This window comes from Electrona antarctica (assembly GCF_951216825.1).
Source record: "Electrona antarctica genome assembly, chromosome: 5".
Lineage (NCBI taxonomy): Eukaryota > Metazoa > Chordata > Actinopteri > Myctophiformes > Myctophidae > Electrona > Electrona antarctica.
The window spans coordinates 12,533,270-12,556,285 of record NC_136810.1 but is presented as its reverse complement, the minus strand read 5'-3'; the positions used below and the strand labels follow the sequence as shown (position 1 = coordinate 12,556,285).

The following is a 23,016-nucleotide window of genomic DNA, read 5'->3' as shown; positions in this document are numbered from 1 at the left end:
AACTGTGCTGTCTTCTATGTATGTGGGTTTGTATGTGGGGAGGGGGAGGGCTGTGGACGGGTGGTCTGTGTATTTTGTGAAAATTTGAAAATAAAAACAAAATATTAAAAAATAAAAATAAAGGCAGAAAAATATCTTTAAAAAGTTTCCATGTTGAAAAATGTGCATACATAAAAGCAGAAATAGCTGATCTACAGGCTTACAATGCAGCCATTTCCGCAATTTTTTACTTTTTCATTACGAAGCCTAAAAGGTGAACAGAAATGTAAAAAAAAAAGTAGTGGCCACGGGCGGAGCATGCAGCAAGCATAATAACATTATCCAACTAGAAAGGCCAAGTCAGGTAGTGGCCTCCTGGTGGCGCTATAATAGGCCAATGTGAAAAGGGTGCCATTTCTTCTTACGCCTTTGATGGCAATTGGATGATTTGAGGTATTTTGTTCCAAACATTTGTTTTGCAAAGATCCACCTATTGGTGGCGCTATATCAATGTGAAAAGGGTGGGATATATTCCCTAGCCTAGTAGGAAAGTGTGTGCAAGATATATAATTATACATTATACTATTATAAGTAAATATAATAGTATATTATATTATTATATTTACACCATCATTTTACATTAACCATCGCCGATGCTCAGCCTCATTGTATAGGAACTTATTATATCATATGGCTCTGCATCAATGTAACAAATGCGTTGTGAGCCGACGTGAGCCACACGTTTTGGGGATTCGCCGTTTTGCCTGTTCCACTCTGAAAGGGGGTTTCACTTTGTTGGGTTTTCAATCCCGAAAATGCCGTTCTCGAGACCGCCGCAAACCATACTTTATTTTTGCCGTTTTCTATGAACACCGCTCTCGTGTAAAGGGGTGTCAATATAAAAACGTCATTAAATTAATGTTTTTTTATCTCAGCATCATCTAGAACTTCAGCCAACTTGCCATATTTTTTATATATTTCTTAAGATCATCTGATCACCCGTGACCCATTTAGGAAAATTCGGTTACCGGTAATATAACTCCTTGCGCTGTCTTCATTTTGCTGCTGTTTCGAAAACAGATCTACAAGCTGTCGACAGCCATGGCGCAGTGTATTAATGGATGTAGTGTAGTGTACTCATTTTGTTTGGAAAGGCGTCACATTACGCAAGCATGAACCACCCGAATCGTTGTTTAATTTCAAAATCCATCACCACTCTCTCTCTCTCGGATAATTTAATATGGAGAGAGGGAGCGGTGTGCACCACCACACGATAGTTATAGTTTCTGCCACTCCCCAATCCAACCCATGATTTTAATTGTTATTTATCATGTCATAATTATGAATTGAAATATTGAATACCCAGGCCTCACCACCTCACAACAGCACAAACACAAGTCCTCCACATTCCCAAAATAAATCTAGGCTATTCGTGCCATATACTCAGCCTATGCACAACCAATTGTTTTAATTCAAAGTGGTATATATTCTGTGAAATGTTTATTGTCATCCCGTGTATCTACAAGCTCCAAGTGTTGCGTCCACAGCGTGTTGTGAGCTTGCAGATCGCTGTGTGCGCCTTCACCATGAATTCAAGCAGATGTCCTCACAAGTATAGAACATTGCCACCTGACCACGAAGTCCTCAGTGCAAAAAGTTGAGATTTAACTCGTGCCATACTCAGGCAATCCTCAACCGATTGTTAGAATTCCAAGTGTTATGTACTCCGTGAAGTGTATATTTTCATTGGGTGTATAAGTCAGTCTTTATATACCTTTATCCAACGATATGGAGAGAAGCCATGCAGCCTATATTTCATGCACTGAGCAGTGGTGCGCTCTCATTTTAATAGGGATTTTCCCAGCAGTTAATTTCACTGATGTGTACAACCTTTATTCAAATAGTTTAAAATTAATTAATTACAAAACTGAGCACGTGTGTTTTTGATCTACTGCAAATAGGGCCTGGTTCCTTATAAACGCTCGGGGTCCAAATCGATTTAGCATATTAACACTACTATTTGGAAAAATAGGGTATATATATATTTTTTTTAAGAGTGAATAGAGCCTGTACTGTTAGCTGTCCAGCAGTCCGAATATTATTAAATTAGATTTCAGATGCGAAGTGATGTCGGCAAGGTAAATGTAGGCCAATATGAAAACACTATACTGTCAAGTGTCGATTGTGGGTTAATAAATATAGGCCTATACAAGAAGGTTAAATGGGAGGATATAGAGCACCGAAGTCCTGACGTCACTGCCCTCTACTACCAGTAGAGGGCAGTGAGCGCCATGGTTCATGTATCTTTTTATAAGCATTGTACTCTCCATAGGGGGATTTTAGATCGCCTCATATAAGAACTGTTTGAAAAATAAACCGATCACCCCGGCCTTTTCACTCATATGGATATGAAGCATCGACTGAAGGTGGAAATGTACAAATACACCCAAAGAGTAACAAAATAAGCGTTAGAAACGAGCCAAACAACCCAGAGACTACATTTCCGGGTAGGCTGCTTCTGCCCGCAGCCCGTCGCACAACAGAAACTGAACGTTAATTACGTTTATTTTAATTTTATTGATATATAATGTATCGTGGTTAGTACGAGTCGAGTCACCACCAGCTGAGCTTACGTCAACGAGGAATCTCAGGAACGCAATATGTTGACAGCTGGGCGTGACGTATATGCTCAGCGACATTGCATTCATGTGTAGTTTCAAGGCTTTTGCGGTCACATTAATTCCATTTTCTCTAGAAACTGGCTGTATCAAATATGAATGGACATCATTAACGACGCACAGCCACTCCCCTGACAGAAACGCTGAGGTGGTAGGTTTATTTTTCAAACACAGTTCTTATATGAAGCGACCTAAAATCGCCGTTTGGGGATCTCAATGCAAATAAACAAATACATGAACCTGGAGATTGACGCCCTCTACTGAAAGTGATGTCAGACTTCGGAGCTCTATTGTGCAGTCAAAGAAGCTAGTTAATTCAGCTTATTTTATTGAAAAGGTATGGTATGGTACGCCTGAGGCCTACCATACCAGGCCTCAGGCCTACCATTGCGTGGCACATCTATGCACGGAATGTCTATGTTCACAGTGAAAGGGAGTGTTGTTGAGAAGAACCATACACCAACTCCCTACGCAGATGTCGTTCGGGAAACCCGGCCATTGTTAGCCAATTAGGATGAATACAGATCCGTCATGAGCACATGACTATAGAGATACAGAATCTGGAAGAGTAATATCAAAAAATGTGTGTGTGTGTAAAGTTTGGCATCGACCGGGTTAACAATGCCGGAGATTAGCTGGTAACAGACGGACGGACACACGGACGGAGTGCAAAACATACTCTCCCCATGCCTTCGACTGGTGGAGAGTGGAGACAATAAAAAACCCTTTTTAATCTTTTTGAGAACAACTCCATCAACAGATCAGACTTCCTCTTAGCAACTGGTTTCCCAGAATTAACTTGAGATGACCTTACATCAGCACACATGCTGTTAACTTTAGCTTGTGGCACTCTCGCTTTTTTCTAAAAGGAGGTGAATCATCCATCATGCCAGATCAAATGATGCCCTATTAAAACACATTAAAAACACCCATGTCAGGTTAGATCATTCATGCCATGTAATGATGCAAATATGATCATAAAAAGAAGACACCAGAACAAGCAAGCAAGCATTTTCAATTCACACACACACACACACACACACACACACACACACACACACACACGCGCACACACACACACACAGAGAGAGAGAGAGAGAGACTCCGTAAAAGGGAAAAGCTCTTTATTTACCTCCCCTCAGGCTCTGACCAAGAAAACAACAGCTCATATCACCATGGAGACAGATTTCCAATCAGCCCGTTAAAAAAGTCCAGCATTCTTTTCACAAATAATATGCAAGAACATTTTGTAAATGGAGAACAAAAGACTCAACACAAGCACACGCACTAAACAGAACCATTACATTTACCCATCCATTTAAAAAAAAAAAAATCAATTAAATAGTTCAGACCTTTCATCTGAGCAGTGGAGAGAGGCTGCCAGGACGCAGGCCTCCGCTCCCCTCCCGCTGAGACCCAAAAGGTGTGAATCATGTGACAACAGTCTAAGCCCTCTCTCCTCCATGCTCCACACAGCTGCCAATCACTGTTCCCTCAGCCAATAGCACAGCTGCAGTGGCTTGGGTGGGTTGGTTGGTTGGGTGGGGGGTTGGGGTGAGGGGGCAGATGTCGTCAGGGTTAGGCTGGGCAGGATGGGTTGGTCGGCTTAAACTGTGTGAGATGCGATTGAGGGTTGAGGAAGGAGGGGACGGGGACGGGGACGGGGGGGGACGGGGGGGGGGTAGGAGGAGGGGGTGGAGGTGTCAAGTGTGAGTGCAACAATGGCGACAAGCACAAATAAAAAACAGACATTTTGACTCAATGGGATTGATTGGAAAGCGGAGCAGTGCACATTTTACTCAAGATTTTATTCGCCGTTTGGAAGAGATTGTTGTGGAATATATATTTCTAGGCTGTAGTATATCATTTAAATATAACTAGTGACAAAGAGCAACAGCAAAACTCACAGCTTGAGACCAGAAGGAACACTCTAACATCAGATAGGAGTAGGCTGTGTGTTATGTCTCTGTTTGAGACCAGAAGGAACACTCTAACATCAGATAGGAGTAGGCTGTGTGTTATATGTCTCTGTTTGAGACCAGAAGGAACACTCTAACATCAGATAGGAGAAGGCTGTGTGTTATATGTCTCTGTTTGAGACCAGAAGGAACACTCTAACATCAGATAGGAGTAGGCTGTGTGTTATATGTCTCTGTTTGAGACCAGAAGGAACACTCTAACATCAGATAGGAGTAGGCTGTGTGTTATATGTCTCTGTTTGAGACCAGAAGGAACACTCTAACATCAGATAGGAGTAGGCTGTGTGTTATATGTCTCCGTTTGAGACCAGAAGGAACACTCTAACATCAGATAGGAGTAGGCTGTGTGTTATATGTCTCTGTTTGAGACCAGAAGGAACACTCTAACATCAGATAGGAGTAGGCTGTGTGTTATATGTCTCTGTTTGAGACCAGAAGGAACACTCCAACATCAGATAGGAGTAGGCTGTGTGTTATATGTCTCTGTTTGAGACCAGAAGGAACACTCTAACATCAGATAGGAGTAGGCTGTGTGTTATATGTCTCTGTTTGAGACCAGAAGGAACACTCTAACATCAGATAGGAGTAGGCTGTGTGTTATATGTCTCTGTTTGAGACCAGAAGGAACACTCTAACATCAGATAGGAGTAGGCTGTGTGTTATATGTCTCTGTTTGAGACCAGAAGGAACACTCTAACATCAGATAGGAGTAGGATGTGTGTTATATGTCTCTGTTTGAGACCAGAAGGAACACTCTAACATCAGATAGGAGTAGGCTGTGTGTTATATGTCTCTGTTTGAGACCAGAAGGAACACTCTAACATCAGATAGGAGTAGGCTGTGTGTTATATGTCTCTGTTTGAGACCAGAAGGAACACTCTAACATCAGATAGGAGTAGGCTGTGTGTTATATGTCTCCGTTTGCGTCACTGCTAATAAGCTACGACAGAATAAACATCTCTAGGAGTGCCTGAACATTAATTTTCTCAGCTGGCACTGCTTATACAGTATACATCTCAACGTTCTGCTGTGTGTGTGTGTGTGTGTGTGTGTGTCTGTGCGTGACTGTGTGTGTGTCTGTGTGCGCGCGCACGTACAATCATGGCTGTAGGGCCTTTCACATTGATTGAGACGGTGTATTTTCGGAACTGCCACATCGGGTTCATGCCAAGACATGTCACATTATCTGCCCATACTGTATGTGTGCATGTTGTTGGTATAGTTTATGTGTGTGCGTATAGGCCTGTATACTGTATGTGTGTGTGTGTTTATCTGTAGGCCCTGCCGTGGCGGGCGTACGGAGAGATGATTGCGTCCACGCTACCTTCGCTGTCTGAGCTGCTCTCAGAGTCGCTGCTGCCGGAGTAGACGCCGAGGCCCGGGAGCACGCCGACGCACACGGCCGCAGACGGCAGCTGGAACACGCCCCGGGAGGAGGCCAGGGACTCTGTGGGGGTACGAGGAGTCTGTTCACCCCCACCTGCCCCGGCTCCTCCTGCCTCCTGCTCTGAACAGGAAAACAACACTGTCAGATTCTTTAGTACGGTGGTTCTCCACCTTTTCCGCCTGTGAATACATTTTGAATAAAAGTCCTTCAATTGTCAATTCACTGTCATCTGGCATCCATTTGTCCAATTAGTACTTACTGCTTACACAACATGGGCAGTGGGAGTGAAAATGACAACCCCATCAGTTGGAAACACTTAAATTAATCACACCATCAAACCGTGTTTTATCGGTTGCCATGATCTGTTCCAATGTGTAGCTCTGATGACCCTCGTTGCTTTGTGAAGAGTGTGAGGAATCATTTTCGTCATACTTATAATTCATTTTTTTAAGTGCTGACAAGAGCACACAATAAGTGCGTATAATGTAAGTGAGCTATCAGTGGACTGGGCTGTGACTGTGAGCAGCAAGTCTGTTTCAATCTGCTTGTGCCGTCACTCAGCAAGTCCAGATGGCCCACCGCGGGAAAAAAACCCAACACATCTTAATGGTATATAAACTATATATTCATCTGTCTATCTGTTAGCCAAGACAGGCTACAAGCCCACCTGTGCGTCCGTCTCCATTTCCTGTTGCTGTCGCAGTTGCTGTCGTCTCCACCTTCTGTTTTTTACTGCTATCTGAAGACTGCGATGAACTGCAAGACAGGAAGAGTCAAGACAGAGGTGGATGGTAAACCAGTGTGTTGAGCGACAGGTTTCTGTTTTGTACTGTCGTCCGCAGATAAGAGGACAAGGTTAAAAAATGAACTGCTCTTTCTAAAGCCCACTCCACACCAACGATTCGCCATGCAACTACTTGCAACATGCAACCATTATCCCCAATGGCATGTTGCAAGGAGTTGCATTGGTGCGGTTGACCTTAAAACGGTTTTGTTGCAAGGAGTCGCGACTAGTTGCATTGGTCCGGTTTGGCCTTAAGGGTTTCCAATCCATGCTTATTTGAATCCCAGTCCTGCAACATAAATCAGTGGTTCTTAAACATTTTCATATCAAGGACTGCCTAAATTGATACGAATTAAGCCATGGACCATAATTTGTAAAACGTTTGTAGAAAGACAGGATTTTTGTCGTTAAGATTATCCAGTACAGAATTCTACAGTACGTGGTGATAACAGTGGAGTAAGTTTAATAATATTATGATCTGAATAGTCATTCGTATCCATTCTCTCTTTGGGCTACAGTAACTTCTAGAGATGATTAAATAATAGGGAAAGTAAAGTGTTCCTCATCTTTCTGGGGACACCCTGTAAACCCCTCACGCACCCCTGTGGGTCCCGGACACCCTGTAAACCCCTCACGCACCCTGTGGGTCCCGGACACCCTGTAAACCCCTCACTCACCCCTGTGGGTCCCGGACACCCTGTAAACCCCTCACGCACCCCTGTGGGTCCCGGACACCCTGGAAACCCCTCACGCACCCCTGTGGGTCCCGGACACCCTGGAAACCCCTCACGCACCCCTGTGGGTCCCGGACACCCTGGAAACCCCTCGCGCACCCCTGTGGGTCCCGGACACACTGGAAACCCCTCACACACCCCTGTGGGTCTCGGACACCACTTAATGAGAACCTCTGACAAAATACCATATTCTAATCCCATCTAAATGAAGATGTGAACTCTTTCCACATATAACTGCTAAAGAAAACCTCAGATTTGAACCCTTTGCACAATATGACTGGTGGACTGCGTGTGTGTGTGTGTGTGTGTGTGTGTGTGTGTGTGTGTGTGTGTGTGTGTGTGTGTACCTGCGCCTCTTAACAGCCCCAGCCAGCAGGTGTGCTTGAGACAGGTGACTGGTGGTTTTAGGCACCGCCTTCTTTTCAGGCTCTCTGCGACTCCCAGTTGCCGCTCGCTTCACTAGAGCGCTGTGACATCACAGCGTTAAGGAGAGTGAACCGGTACATGGAGTACAAATTGAAACATTTCTGGAGGAATACCCAATACAGTCTTTCTTCTTCTTCTGCTTCACGCAAGTAAAAGTATCAATAACCCATTGCAGAAATAGTCTGTTACCATACAAGTCCGGTAATCAAAGTTTACGTGAAAAAAAAATACAAAAGTATGGCAATTTGGCATCAAAATATACTTGAAGGACAACTTTTGTTTTTTTCAACCAAGGTTCATGTTTTAGGTTATTAGATAAAAAGCAAGGCTTTTGCACACACACAGGTGACAGGTGCGTAGGAGAGGGTATGGTGCCCAACAATGAAAAAGGAACAAACACCCCCGGCACACTGTCTTCAAATGCAGTGAACCAACTTTTAATGGTTCACTGCATTTGAAGACAGTGTGCTCAGCTATTTTTGACAGGTCTCCCCCCTGTCAAAAATAGCTAAAAATCGCTAAAACGAAAGAAAACAGCAAATGAAGAAAAAAACAACACCCATCTTTTACTTTCTCTACATTCGAACATGGGACATACATATTTAGCCCCGTGTTGAATGTAAAAGTATCTAAACATTATACTTAAGTACAGTATCGAGTAAATGTACATCACTGGGATTAACAGGTACGCATACGCACAGTCTTAAGAGCATGTGCAGACATACAGATACAGTAATAGAAATGACTTGATACAACTTGTACCTAGTCCATATCAGACACACAACCAGTTCAGGAATCAGACTGCCATGCCAGTATCAGCAGTAAGGACGTTGGTTTCTGAGTCTTAACCTTCAGAAGGAACACTGGGCTGATCTACGTCACTGTCCTGGATAACGGTCGGCGACACAGTTCCAATAGCTAAGAAAAACCTCACAGTCAAAGCCACAAGGGGCACAATGGAGTGTGGGGGGTTATGACGACAAAAAGTGGAAGACGGATAAAGACACGAGTTAGATAAATCAAGAATGCACAACTGAAAGACGCAAAGAATGAGTGGCGGCAGTGGTGACACGCAGGGCAGGGATGTGGTGACAATAGGACTGGTGTGCGTTTAGCATCCAATAGGAGCCAGAAATGAAGCCAGTGACCTGAGAGATGGAGAGTGAGAGGCAGAGAGAATGACACTCGGAGGCAGAGTACATAGCAGTGCATTTACGTAGGCCTAAGTTATTATGTAAAGAGGATCTGCCCAATCAGGTTTTTACAGTGCTAAGGTGTGTGTGCATGTTTCTTGCTGGTGTATGATGACGTGCATGTATATTCACAGCTGTCACCGTAGCTACCAGCCTACGATACAGTTTCCACGACAACCCAATTCTCTTTTCAACTTCTCGGTCAGCAGACAAATGGATGCAGAGACAGGGAGATGGAGACAAAAGGACAAAACAACTGTATTGTTGTACAGCATCAACAACAATGCACAATAACTGTGGAGCAGTCAGCAGTGTGCCTTTGTTAACCCATTCTGGGCGGGAACCCCTTTTGGTGTTAGCATCACGTTATGCTTTAGCTATTGAAAAATAGCAGATCTACAAGCTCATAGCGCGCCACCGAGTGGCGCGCTACGAGTTTGTAGGTCTGCTATCTTTGAAAAATCGAAGAACGACTGACATAGAAACATAGCTTTTTCAGAAAACTGTCAGGATGTAGAAGACATTTTTAGAATCTGATCTCAGGTCAAAATGGGTTAAGTTGATTGTCCTACAGTATGTATTGTGTACTGTTCTTAACCGTCTAAATTAGTATTTATTTTGCCTGCCATTAAAGTATTCTATCTATGAGTGCACAGTAAAATCGTCTGGTGTGTTTGGGTCCATTTTTACATAATTCTCAGTTAAATTAGGATTTTACCTGTGCACACACCCACTGTTTAGGTTATGTTGCATGTACTGTATTCAGCCCCACATCATGGACATCACCGTCCCTTTTCCATGCAGACTGAGAGTGACTCTTTAACTTTATTTTCCATGTCATCCATCTAAACGAGCTAGTAGCTTAATAACTATACTTAATGCTATACTGTTTATTGACCTATTCTCTTCTCGAGTATTGACAAATACAATGCAACTTGGTTGGTCATAAAAAAGTATGATAGCACCATAGAAAAGACTTTCCATGATGCAAGAGATATCTTCAATATTTGCTCCATTGATTAAAAAGATTTATATCGTTCCAAAAAAAGAATCTCCCCACTGACTCACATTGCACAGTGCAACAGGTCTCAAAGTCTTGTTTTTTAACAGTACACACAAATGAACATTAACAAAGCTTCTTGTTTCTGGCAAGAACATCTTTTTCTTAATTTGAACATATTTTATACATTAAAAAACGCTGAGACCTGTTCCCCCCATTCAATGTTAACCCATTACAACCGGGAAAGCATGTCATGTTTGCATTGGCTATTGAAAATAGCAGATAATACGAACTGGTCAATATTTCAATCCACAGAGCAACTATTTAAAAATATCTCGTCAATATTTGTTCAAACTTCAACCAGTCATGGTCAGAAATCAGAACAACATACCCAGAGCCTAACTGGATTGTGTAATCGAACACGCATGAAGAGCTAGAAGGATAAAAACATCATTCCATAGGCTCTCTCAACATTGAAGAGTGCTCAGTATCGCTGGGTATTTTTAGAAGGAGATGTACAGGTACACTACAGTATGCCTTATATCCGAGTGCAGATACAGGTACACTACAGTATGCCTTATATCCGAGTGCAGATACAGTGTGCTCCGTTTTGCCACTGCTGTGGAGTAAATATAGAAATGCTGTTGGTCAAACTGCTGCACGACACGTGACATTGTAGCTTTGAGGGTTTATGAGGTGCCTTTAACCAAGGGGGCAGGCAGACTTTCCAACGTTGAAGCTCTGGGCCCTAGTGGTAGGAGGAGGGACTACAAGCGGACCCGTGGATTCATGACCGGGAAACCCCGTGCAGCTGGGCTTTAACATTGAGCGCTCGGTTGCACTTCCGCATTTGACCACCAAAATTTGGTGGTCAAATGCGGAAGTAGACGTTCTGAGACGGTACTTCCGGCAGTCTTCCGGGTGCTTCAAAACGCCACTGAGCAACTTCCACTGACATGAATAGCTGGGGGGCGGAGCTTCGCGCCAGTTCAGTCTCTATTATATATATACTCTATGCCTTTAACCCATTTATGCCTGACCTCAAAATTTAAAAAGATTCTTCTAAATTCTCCAGTTTTCTGAAATAAATATTTTCACGATTTTTCAAAAATAGCAGACCTACAAGCTCGTAGCGCGCCACTCGGTGGCGCGCTATGAGCTTGTAGATCTGCTATTTTTCAATAGCTAAATTATAACGTTTAAAACACCAAAAGGGGTTCCCGCCCAAAATGGGTTAAAAAGGAACAGAAGGTGTGAGCACACGTGTGCGTGCCAATTAAAATAAATCCTCAAGTTGGAAAACCACCCCAGGAAGTCCACTCCACACTAACCCAGACATTGAGGTCGGCAGCCATATTTTGGCAATCGTACCGCAATACAAGTATCAATACAGTGGAAAAGGGGCGATTTGTGTATTAAGAGATTTAGAATTAGGTATAAAAAGAATTCATCAAGTAGCGTTAGGAACCAACGTTTACTGTGCCATGTGGCCCATTGGTAAAAAGAACATCTCCTGTTTCCAATATAAAAGACAAAGGATATTCTATATTCCAACAGCTCCTTCTTCTCTTCGTCTCTGCGCTGCTTCTCCACCAGGCTCTGTTGCCGGGAGACCTCGTCCAGGAAGTGGCTCTCATCCTCGTCCAATCCCTTCACCATGTTCTCTATTGCCATGGAAACAAAAACATATACGCTCGCTCACCACGCTGAAGTGAAGTGGAATAAATTAATTCTTCGGATGACAGTCCATAAAAAGCCCATCTTAAATTGTGTGACGCTTTTCTAATCTACAGTAGAAGGTTAAGTTCAATCGTTCCAACATAAGGCCTGTGATAAGGAGAATTGAAATAATTGTATGGCAAGACATTTGTGCAGAATTTGTCACACATGCACAAGTGAAACGGTCACGTCTCGTTCACTTCGATTCTAGCTTGGAGGTTCAATCAGGTTCCATCGTCACGTTCAACTTTCAAAGAATTCAAAGAATTCACCTCAGCATGCATTGGCCATTTCCCTTCAGGCACTCATGTGCAGGGCTCGACAGTGCGACTAGGTACTCGCATTTGCGAGTTAAAATATCACCGTGCGAGTTGTCAAATTCACTTTGTAGCACCCGTGCGACTACAGAATTTGACCGTTCAATCGTGATAAAGACAAGGCTCTACAGCAAGTGCACAGTCTATAGTCGCGGTTCTATACCTACATTTATATTTATATAGTACGGCGGTGTCGTTCGCCAAAAAGAGCAGATCTACAAGCTAACAACGTGTCGAGACTCAATGCAGCGTTCATTTGAAGATCTGTCCCTTCTGCTCCCACCGCCCCGCCCCTCCATGTGTTGCTGCTCAGTACTTCTCTTCCCTGTCAGCAGCGAACGCAGCAGGATAGCATGATAGCACAGAAGGAGTTGCTATGACCCCGACACGTTGAATACTAAAGTTATTTGGAAAGTTTAATGTTCAAACATCAGTATCACTCGATAACTTTTAACCAAACGTGGGTGAAACAGCATGCGGCCGTGCACGCAAAGAGTGCACGTGTGCACGGATTCTACCAAAACAACCATCGCTCAGCACCTCGCTTACAAAATCGTGTGCGCAGCGCAAATGATAATACGAATGACCGACTTGGCTGGATACATATTAGTCAGTAGCCTGCATAACGAGCGACGGAAAAAAGGCAAAGATCCCCCCACCACCTCCTTCAACCACGCCGAGGTGTATATGTACGATGGTCTGAACTGAAGCAGTCAAAGCCAAGGAGAATGTTACAATACTAATTCACCATCGAGTAGCCTGCGGTGCCCTGCACCGAATCTCACACGATAGAACATCCATCCATCCATCCATACATGAGCAACATAAAATGAATTGATTATCCATCTATCCCTCTATCTATTTGCATAAAAAACGAATAGACTATCAGCATAAAAACAAATTGATTATATAGATTATATAAAAACAAACAAATCCAGATGAATATCAATATTGTGATAATTTCTGAAAGATATTGTGATAATAATATTTTTTCATATTGCCCGCCCCCTACCTCATATCACTGTATTAAAGAAAAATCACACCTGTGTGAAGTGAGGGGTGCTCTTAACATCATACATCATCATGAATCATCTCATATTGGCCAATCAGAATGCCTGTTGCCTGTGATTGGTTAGCTGATTTGCTCGTTTACATATGACATACATTGTCCTTTCAATGTCAATGGCGTTTAATGTTTTGATGTTTAATTTACGTCATATTTAGCGGAATTTTGACCTAATTTCTCCTTTCATTGTCAAGATATTGAGACGTGTGGGGACTACAGCTGTATATAGGAGGGGCTAGCGCCCCTCAAAAACACATTATTTGATAACTTTTCATCGTGCTCCTAAAATAATTTGTGTGCTACTAGATTTTTCAACTTAGTCGCACACGTGCTACTTGGAAAAATGCTAAGCGTCGAGCCCTGCTCATGTGTGAAGTGTGAACAGACCCATATTCTTTGAAATCACACATTGTCGTTGACCGTTTTTTTTTTTTTGCATAGTTGATTTGATAGTTACTGTACTGTACTCTACACTGTACAGTACAGTTTTATTGTTAGTTTAATAGTTATACGTTTATCGTTATAGTTATGGTGCTCAGTGTGAGTGGTCCTTTGTGCTGCTCAACAGTGCCACTTTAGGTCTCCCAGTGGTATTGCAGTAGCCTGGCTAATAAGCCAGACTAATATCACACAACACTGTCGCGGTATATTAGTCTGGGCTGGCTCCACTTGGATTTCATTTCCCGGGGGGCGGGTTCAAACATTTTCTCTTTGACGCAATTGGTCAGAGCTACTGTCAGTCAAAGGTCTCAAGCATTGAACGTCACTGTACCAAAGCCCGCCCATATTGCATACCGTGTCCCGATTGGTCCGACCTGTTCTCGGTTGTAGGAAAGAGGCGTGCTACTGAGCCTCGCCAGACCGTAATCCGCTGGTAGGCAATTTTTTTTTGCCAACGGCTGATTCGGTCTGGTTTATTAACCAGGCTAATATTGCAGCTGTTCATACCCCAAACGGACAGCCATACGGACATACGAACATAGGGACACATGTGGCCACTCATTGGAGCGGTGTGTACCGCTCAACAACAACACGACCAATACAAATAATAATTTAAGAATGCCAATGGAAATAAGCCGAAAAGGCTTTCTTGCGTTTACATCCTCTGTGATTGCCGACTTCGGAAAGCAGCTCTGTGCTCTTTTGTTATCACTAAACAAAATCAATCAATCATTAATGGTGCGGCACCGCTGACCCTGTAAAACATTCAGTAAAGTTACTATGTATGAAGTTTCTGAATGAAGATGGACAAATCATAATGCCCAAATACAGGCTGTCAACTTGTGTGGAGATAGTCTATTGCATGTCTGATTTGGCTAAATGGAAATATCAATCTTTACAAATAGTTCACCTCCTCTCAAAGTACAAAAGTGCTTCACAAGAACAATGTTAATCTAAGATTACTATTATTATTTTTACATGCACAGACTTTCAACTAGGATCGAACTTTCACCTCAATGTAATGAAACAGTGCAACAGGTCTCAAAGTCTTGTTTTTTAACAGTACACACAAATGAACATGAACAAAGCTTCTTGTTTCTGGTAAGAACATCTTTTTCTTAATTTGAACATATATTATACATTTATACATTAAAAAACGCTGAGACCTGTTCCCCCATAGTTCACCTCCTCTCAAAGTACAAAAGTGCTTCACAAGAACAATGTTAATCTAAGATTATTATTACTATTATTATTATTTTTACATGCACAGACTTTCAACTAGGATCGAACTTTCACCTCAATGTAATGAAACAGCACATTTTCCTTGTGGCATGATGAGCTATAATTGTTCTGCTTTTGAGGACATAATACACACAGACAAAACCTGTAAACACAAAAGTCAGAAACACTTACTAAACTTGAACTGCTCTTCATACTCTTCCTGTTTCTTATCCTTCTGCTCTTGCAGTTTTTCAAAGAGAGTGCGACCATCATACGCCTCCTCTGGGGCCTCTAAGGAGCAGACAGACTCGTTGATCCAGGCAAAAACGTTTGAAACGCCCTTTACTCTTCAAAGAATCAAGTGTGTGTGAAGGGGGGGGGGGGGGGGGGTCTTACCTTCTGGCTCGTCTGGTTTCCTGACTTTCTCCCATTCCTCCTGTCTCTTCTTCCTCTTCTCGTCGAGCTCCGTCTCCGACACAAACTTCCGGCTTAGGTCGACACCCCCCGCGACACCCCCCGAGGGCCCTGACCCACCTCCTGTAGCTGCTGCCATCACCACAGACCCTTCCAGTGCATGTGAATAACACACACACACACACACACACACACACACACACACACACACACACACACACACACACACACACACACACACACACACACACACACACACACACACACACACACACACACACACACACACACACACACACACACACACACACACACACACACACACACACACACACGTTTCAGTAAACCAGGTTTAGAATATAATAAGTCAACTAATTTTGGATCACAAAGCCATACAACCTAGTACCTACCTCCTGCACGTGTTTAACCAAATGAGAAGACTGAAGACTCACAACCATGGGCCCATCTGTCGGAGAAACGCACACACTTTCTGCAATGTATTAAATCAGCAGATCAGAATTATTTAATTTCTCAATATATCTCTGCATTAAACATACAAGGTATGTAAACCATGGGGATAAACACAAGCTGGGCATATAGTCATGACTTTCTGGTTACAGAACTACAGCCTCAAGGTCAACTGCACACATACTAAACAAAATACCGGGTAAAGAGTGATGAATTATTGAACATGTGTGCATGTGAGATCATCAACGGTAAAGTTACAGTCTAGACTAGACTGGAGTGAAGTTCATTCTAGGGACTTTGGCTCCCTCTTGCGGCCAACTTTAGTCGTTGCAGCAACAAATGAAACGAGTCCTTGAGAATCGCGATCAAGATAAATTACGTCTTTATTTGTGTCAGACCCGTTGCACACATGACAGTACACACAGCCGGTGAAACATTTTGTAAATGTTACGTCACTAATGCTAGCTGAAGAACTAGCTTAGGCCATTCAAGCAGACATTATACACTTTTGATTGAGTATTCATTAACAGTTTGCAGAATTACAGTACATTTCAATACAAAAACTGTCAACTGTGAGTGGACTACCCAATAAAGCATTACAATTGTTTACAAGAGGGTCCACCTTGTTAAATAATAAATTCGTCATAACATTCATCATATATCCGAACGTTGGTAACTAATCCAACAATTTAATTAATGTCTATCTCTACAATAGCATAGAGTAACATGATCTTAGTACTATGTGTGACAGTTACAGTACAGCGCGCTACACCCCCACACGGCCACCATGGACAGCCAGGGTTCATGTTAGCATAGCAAGCATTCCAAGCAAAGAAACTCATCAGGAATAGTCTCCAATAATGCCGTAAATTCAAGAGCACCGTTTTAAGCCATTAACACAATATATGCAGGTAAAGATAAAAGATAAAGCTCTGTAAACTAAGTATAAGCATGCAGTGGTTATTTTAAGCTGCACAACTTACCGAGGTATTTAAAGCTAGCTCTGTTCTTATCGGCACAACAACCCAAACATGAAAACCAAAACCTGTGTCGCAGTCAATGTGGCTCGGCTCTTGCCACTAAAATATTAGTTCCGACTTGTTCTCGTCTTCTCGACGCTCCCCGACTCGGACATACATAGCATTAGGCATTAGCATATGATAGCCTACGTAAATGAAAGCATAAATGAACCTGAAAATGAGGAGGAAATGATATTAAAAATAATAATAATATATTTAATCAACTGCCAGGCGCGATATGTGCATGCAGTATTTAATGTATTTTGCATACCTCTACTTTGCGTGTGTGCCGCGCGTGCGTGTGTGTGTGTGCGTGTGTGTGTGTGCGCGTGTGTGCGCGCGCGCGTGTGTGTGTTATTGCACTAGCAATAAATGTCAGAGCCAGACTTCTGCCCTCCCCTCACCCTGGTATGATAGCCTGCTGGCGTACGAGCCGATCACGTTTCCAAGCACCACGCACTTTACCTGTGAGGAGGTAGAGAGGCAGTTTTACACAACCTCCCAAACAACAAAGCCAGTGGCATGGATGTGGTTTGATTGATTGATTGAAATATTTATTAACAGTTTGCAGAATTAAAGTACATTGATTGATTGATTGATTGATTGATTGATTGATTGATTGATTGAAATATTTATTAACAGTTTGCAGAATTACAGTACATTTCAAGCACAAACTCAATACAAAGGCTGTTAACTGTGAGTGGACGACCCAATTAAGCATTACACTTGTTTACAAGAGGATCCACCATGTTCAATTCATCAAAACATTTAGAGACGTACAAATAGACACTTCTATATAGACAAAGGTAAAAAGAGGTAAAAAGGGAAAAGAAACATATACAGTGAGGGAAAAAGGGGGGGCGGTGGGGGGGGGGGGGGGATCAGATTTTACGGGGGCCTTTTGTCCAGCACCTGTACTGCCTTTTGTCCAGCACCTGGGCTAGAGTGGAGGTGCATGCTCTATTACCTTTGGGGTAACATATGAGACTTTGAAAACCGCGCAGTCATGTCAGACTTTAACAACAATTTGTAATGTCTGTCTAGAGATAGGAGGGTCCCAAATGCCTGGAAAGGAGCACTTATCCATCGTATTCCCATTTCCCAAGAGGGGAGGGGGGGGAGTTGCACCACTCAGTTCACACGGGTGTGATTTTTATTAAATGTATGGTGGCTAGAATCCTCCCGTGGTTGGTAGATGCAGATATTTGAGGAAATAAAATTACCTCAAGTGTACATCGACATAGTGAAAGATATTTACTGTGAGTCTTCCATCCAGGTAATTTGTGGAAAACAGCTAACTCCACCTATACCTCTAAAGATAGGGATTAAGACTGGCTGCCCTTGGAGCGCAGTTAATTTTATAATCAAGCGAAATGAACAATAAAACAGTGAGCTTAGTACGCAACTACACAAGTGGTTTGCCCTGAACACACACAGCACCCGTGATATTATTCACCATCCTCAGTGGGGGAGCGGGCTGGGTGTACAGAATGTGTCATGGATTTATATCAGCATGCGCATACCACATCTATTGAGCATGCTGAATAATGATGATAGAGATGTTAGGGAGCTAGCTAGATCTTCCCTGTTCCTCGATTTGAGGAGACGCAAGGTCCCTTTAGCCAGGTAGCCACAGCCCCACTTCCTTGGGTTCAAAAGGAAACCTAGTGGGAAACTGGACACTCGCTCCCCAGGCTTCGGAGTCTCATCGGATTGGCCGGATTTGAACGACCTCTGCGTCCAAGCCGGTGTGTCCCTGGAGTGGGCGTGGCCTGACTCTGATACTGTGGAGGTCTCTGAGGACATAATAACTGACCCTCTCACCTCTGTTAGAGCAACAGTGACCTACAGCGGACACACCCACCTGTTGACACCTAAGGGTGCCCGGCGGACCCTGTTGGATATGTTCCAACACCGGCAACAACAACACTGGACTGGACTCAAACTCCAGGGGAAACTGGCTTGCCTTCCCCATGCTGACCATTCTGTTTCCCATTCATTTATAAGGAACACTGCTCTCAATGAGGACATTATCACCTTTACAGTAAAAGCCAGGCTACAGATCCTTCCCACCAAACTCAACCTTATGCCTATAAAGGGCTTTACATAGCACGCCACGACAGAATAGTTGATCTCATAACAAAGGACATATCTAAACATTTTGCACTGTCTGTGAGAATGTACAAACATTCCTGTGTCAAACCTTCCATGTTTCAACTCTGTACTGAAAATACTGACATTTTTGCACATCTCTCTGCTAACACACCAGATGTTGTTGTGGTCAATGAAGAGAACAGATCAGTTTTCATTCTTGAAATGGCCTGCACCTTTGATTCTAGCTTAGAGGAAGCCTTTATGACCAAAGTCATTAAGTACCAGCCGCTCCTCCAGACCATCATTGAACTAGGCTATAGGTGCAATCTACTTGTGTTTATCTTCGGCAGCCTAGGACACGTACACAGTTTGGTTGTAAGAGGCTTCCAACAACTTGGGATGCCAAAAAAAGCAGCCAAGCGGCTCGCGAAATTCTGTGCAATCTCTTCCACTATCGGTAGCCGCCAAATATGGCGAAGACGCTGTTACTTGTACCCCTGAAGGGTGTGTGGGTATTTGTCCGGGATTTGCTGATTGCAATTCAATTCAATTCAATTCAATTCAATTCAATTCAATTCAATTCAATTCAATTCAAAGGGCTTTATTGGCATGAGAAAACATACGTTTACATTGCCAAAGCAGAAAGCACAATACAACAATACAGCAATACAATCAAAACAAAAAATATGTACATTTGAACGTCAGAATCTTCAATAGATCAATTTCTATATTGTACCAAGATCACTGGATGCAGGTATAGTGCAGGAATATACACAATGATTAGTCTTTAGGGTGGTTGTGTTCCGTTTGATATCCTTCTCCTATCACTCACAAATCTTGCTGCTGTGTTTGCACATTGTTGTACTTCGCCCAGCAGATATGGGAGTTTTTTGTCATTGGTCATGTTTTCAAAATCTCCGTGTGTGGTTGTAATCTGTGGGAAGTATGTGTCTCTGATGTCTTGGTACAATGGACAGATGGTTAGGAAGTGTAGCTCGGTTTCCACTTAATTTTGTGTGCAGTGGGTGCATAGTCTGTCTTCTCTCGGGATACAGGTCTGCCTATGACGGCCTTTCTCGATCGCAAGACTGTGCTCACTAAGTCTGTACCTAGTTAGGATTTTTCTTTGTTTTGGGTCGGTCACGGTGCTCAGGTATTCTGCCACTGCGTATTCTCTGTTTAGGGCCAGATAGCATTCTAGTTTACTCTGCTTTTGTGTTGCTTCTTTCCAATGTGTCAGGTAGTTTTCCTTTTGCTGTTTTATAATTTGGTTTAGTCCAATGGGTTTTCTATCTCGTGGTTTGTGTTTGTGCCCGGAGTTCCAGGGCCAGCTGGCTGAGGGGGCATCTCTCTAGAGTTTCGCTGTGTGTGAGTGCCTTGTTATGGAGTGCATCTAGGTCGCTTTATTTTAGGTGGTTGTAGAACTTAAGTGCTCTCTTTTTTATTTTGATTATGAGTGGGTATCGTCCTAATTCTGCCCTGCATGCATTATTTGGTGTTTTTCGCTGGGTACGGAGAATGGATTTGCAGAATTCTGTGTGTAGGGTCTCGGTTTGGTGTTTATCCCATTTTTCAAGGTCATGGTTTGCTAATGGTCCCCAGATCTCACAACCATAGAGGGAAATTGGTTCTATCACAGAGTCCAGTATTTTAAGCCAGGTTTTTATTGGGATGTCTATTTTGATGTTTCTTTTGATAGCATAGAATGCCCTTCTTGCCTTGTCTCTCAGGTCCTTTACAGCTTGGTTGTAGTTCCCTGTGCTGCTGATGTTTAGGCCAAGGTAGGTATAGTTTTTTGTTTGTTCTAGTGGGATTGTATTTAGGAAAAATTGATGGTTTTGGCGGCTGGATCTTTTTTGAAATATCATGATTTTAGTCTTAGTTAGGTTCACTGTCAGGGCCCATGTCTGGGAGAATTTGTGTAGGAGATCAAGTTGCTACTGTAGTCCTTCCTTGGTTGGAGACAGCAGCAGCAGGTCATCTGCGAAAAGTAAGCATTTGATTTCTGTGTTTGCCAAGGGGATGCCTGGAGCTGTAGACTGTTCTAACGTTTTTGCTAATTCGTTGATATATATGTTGAAGAGTGTTGGACTCAGGCTGCATCCCTAACTCCTCGGCTTTGGGGGAAAAAGTCTGTGTGCTTTTCGCCTATTTTAACTGCGCATTTGTTGTTAGTGTACATTGATTTTATGATGTCATAGGTTTTCCCCCCAATGCCACTTTCCAACAGTTTGTACATCAGACCCTCATGCCAAATTGAATCGAATGCTTTTTTGAAGTCGACAAAGCATGAGAATAATTTGCTTTTGTTTTTGTTTATTTGGTTGTCAATTAGGGTGTTTAGAGTGTAAATGTGGTCTGTTGTGCGATATTTTGGTAGAAAGCCAATTTGTGATTTGCTCAGGACATTGCTTTCTGTGAGGAAGTTTAGAATTCTGTGGTTGAGGATATGCAGAGGATCTTACCGAGGTTGCTGTTTACACAGATCCCGCGGTAGTTATTTGGGTCATATTTGTCTCCACTTTTGTGGAGTGGCGTTATCAGCCCTTGGTTCCATGTGCTGGGGAAGATCCCAGAGCTGAGCACGATATTTAGGAGTTTTAGTATGGCCAGTTGGAATTTGAGGTCGGTGAATTTTATCATTTAATTTAGAATACCGTCTGCCCCACAGGCCTTCTTGGTTTTAAGTGTTTTTATTTTGTCTTGTAGTTCTTTTAGGTTGATTTGGGAGTTCATTAGTGGATGATTAGTGGATTCTGGTAGTCTTTTATGGCTGACTCTAGGTTTTGTAGTTTATCTTTTATTTGTTTTTGCTCTTTGTTCTTCTCGATTGGGCCAAAGAGGCTAGAAAAATGGTTCACCCATATATCTCCATTTTGGATGGGTAGTTCGTCCTGTTTTTGCTTATTGTCTCCACCAGGCCGAAGGCATGGGGAGAGAGTATGTTTTGCACTCCGTCCGTGTGTGTGTCCGTGTGTGTGTGTGTGTGTCCGTCCGTCCTTCCGTCCGTCTGTTACCAGCTAATCTCCGGCACCGTTAACCCGGTCCATGCCAAACTTTGCACACACACTCCCTGGATGCCAACGATGAACCTCTGCCCCACATTTTCCAGAACGGCCTGTTATAGTGCCACCATGAGGCAGCTTTTCAAATTTTTACCTAAAACTGCACCAATCTGCGTGAAACGTTCCATGCACACTCCCTAGAGGCCAAGGACAAACCGTTGACCTGCATTTTCCGCATCTGCCTTTTATAGTGCCACCAGGAGGCCGACTTTTGTAAAACACATTTTTGGATAAATCTTTCACACATTTTCTTACTAGGCTGAGGAATATATCCCACCCTTTTCACATTGGCCTGTTATAGCGCCACCAACTTGCAAAACACATTTTTGGAACAAAATGCCTCAAAAACATGTTTATATTAATCCTAAACATTTTGCCAAACATCTCACACAGTCCTATCCTCCTGGTGGAGACCTGTGCCCAGAAGGGCACTTTTTCTAGTTAAGTCTGTTCCAGTTTTCCCAGAAGCTGTTTGTCTGTATGGAATCCTCACTCTGTACAGCACCTTGTAAATATTTGTGTCCTTGTATTCCTTGTGTGTGTGTGTGTGTGTGTGTGTGTGTGTGTGTGTGTGTGTGTGTGTGTGTGTGTGTGTGTGTGTGTGTGTGTGTGTGTGTGTGTGTGTGTGTGTGTGTGTGTGTGTGTGTGTGTGTCTCTTTGCAGTGTTACCTGAGCCCAACATCGAGTCACTCACCTGAGCCATTCATTGGGTCAGTCAGATGAACCATGGCCCATTTAAAACAATCACGGTGTTGTTTTACTAACTACAGCAGGGACAGGGAGTGCAGTGAAGTGTGCAGAAAGAGGTCAGCTCTCCAGCCAGCAGAGAGATGGAGAATTGGAGATAGGCCAATTGACTTGTTATTAGAAAGAGAGTGTGGGCGGAGAGAGAGAGAGAGAGAGAGAGGACAGAGGAAGCCTTGCTGATCCCCTGGCCATAGTCCAGAATTGAGCAACTTCCCCTGCTCTGAGTCTAACATATAAGTCAGACAGCCAGGCTGTGCAGCAGACTAGAATCCAGTCCTGTCCTGT

At 43.1% G+C, this 23,016-nt stretch overlaps 1 protein-coding gene across 1 annotated transcript; it reads right to left on the bottom strand.

Moving 5' to 3' along the window:
* Window positions 1–4,459: 4,459 nt before the first annotated feature.
* On the bottom strand, window positions 4,460–16,915 carry psme3ip1 (proteasome activator subunit 3 interacting protein 1). Its single transcript, XM_079501358.1, has 8 exons — window positions 16,790–16,915; window positions 15,749–15,828; window positions 15,321–15,488; window positions 15,117–15,215; window positions 11,701–11,824; window positions 7,889–8,008; window positions 6,691–6,779; window positions 4,460–6,143 (listed from the first exon to the last, which is right to left on the bottom strand). Exons 3-8 carry the CDS (start codon window positions 15,475–15,477, stop codon window positions 5,905–5,907), a joined length of 828 nt encoding a protein of 275 aa, XP_079357484.1. The 5' UTR covers window positions 15,478–15,488; window positions 15,749–15,828; window positions 16,790–16,915; the 3' UTR covers window positions 4,460–5,904.
* Window positions 16,916–23,016: the final 6,101 nt, after the last annotated feature.

Excerpts from the sequence above, each read along its gene's own strand:
- psme3ip1 (XM_079501358.1), bottom strand. The coding sequence starts at position 15,477 with ATGGCAGCAGCTACAGGAGGTGGGTCAGGGCCCTCGGGGGGTGTCGCG. Across the intron at positions 8,009-11,700 it reads GAGCTGTTGGAATATAGAAT|CGCTCTAGTGAAGCGAGCGG; the intron begins ATCCTTTGTCTT and ends GTGATGTCACAG. Across the intron at positions 6,144-6,690 it reads AAATGGAGACGGACGCACAG|AGCAGGAGGCAGGAGGAGCC; the intron begins GTGGGCTTGTAG and ends TTTCCTGTTCAG.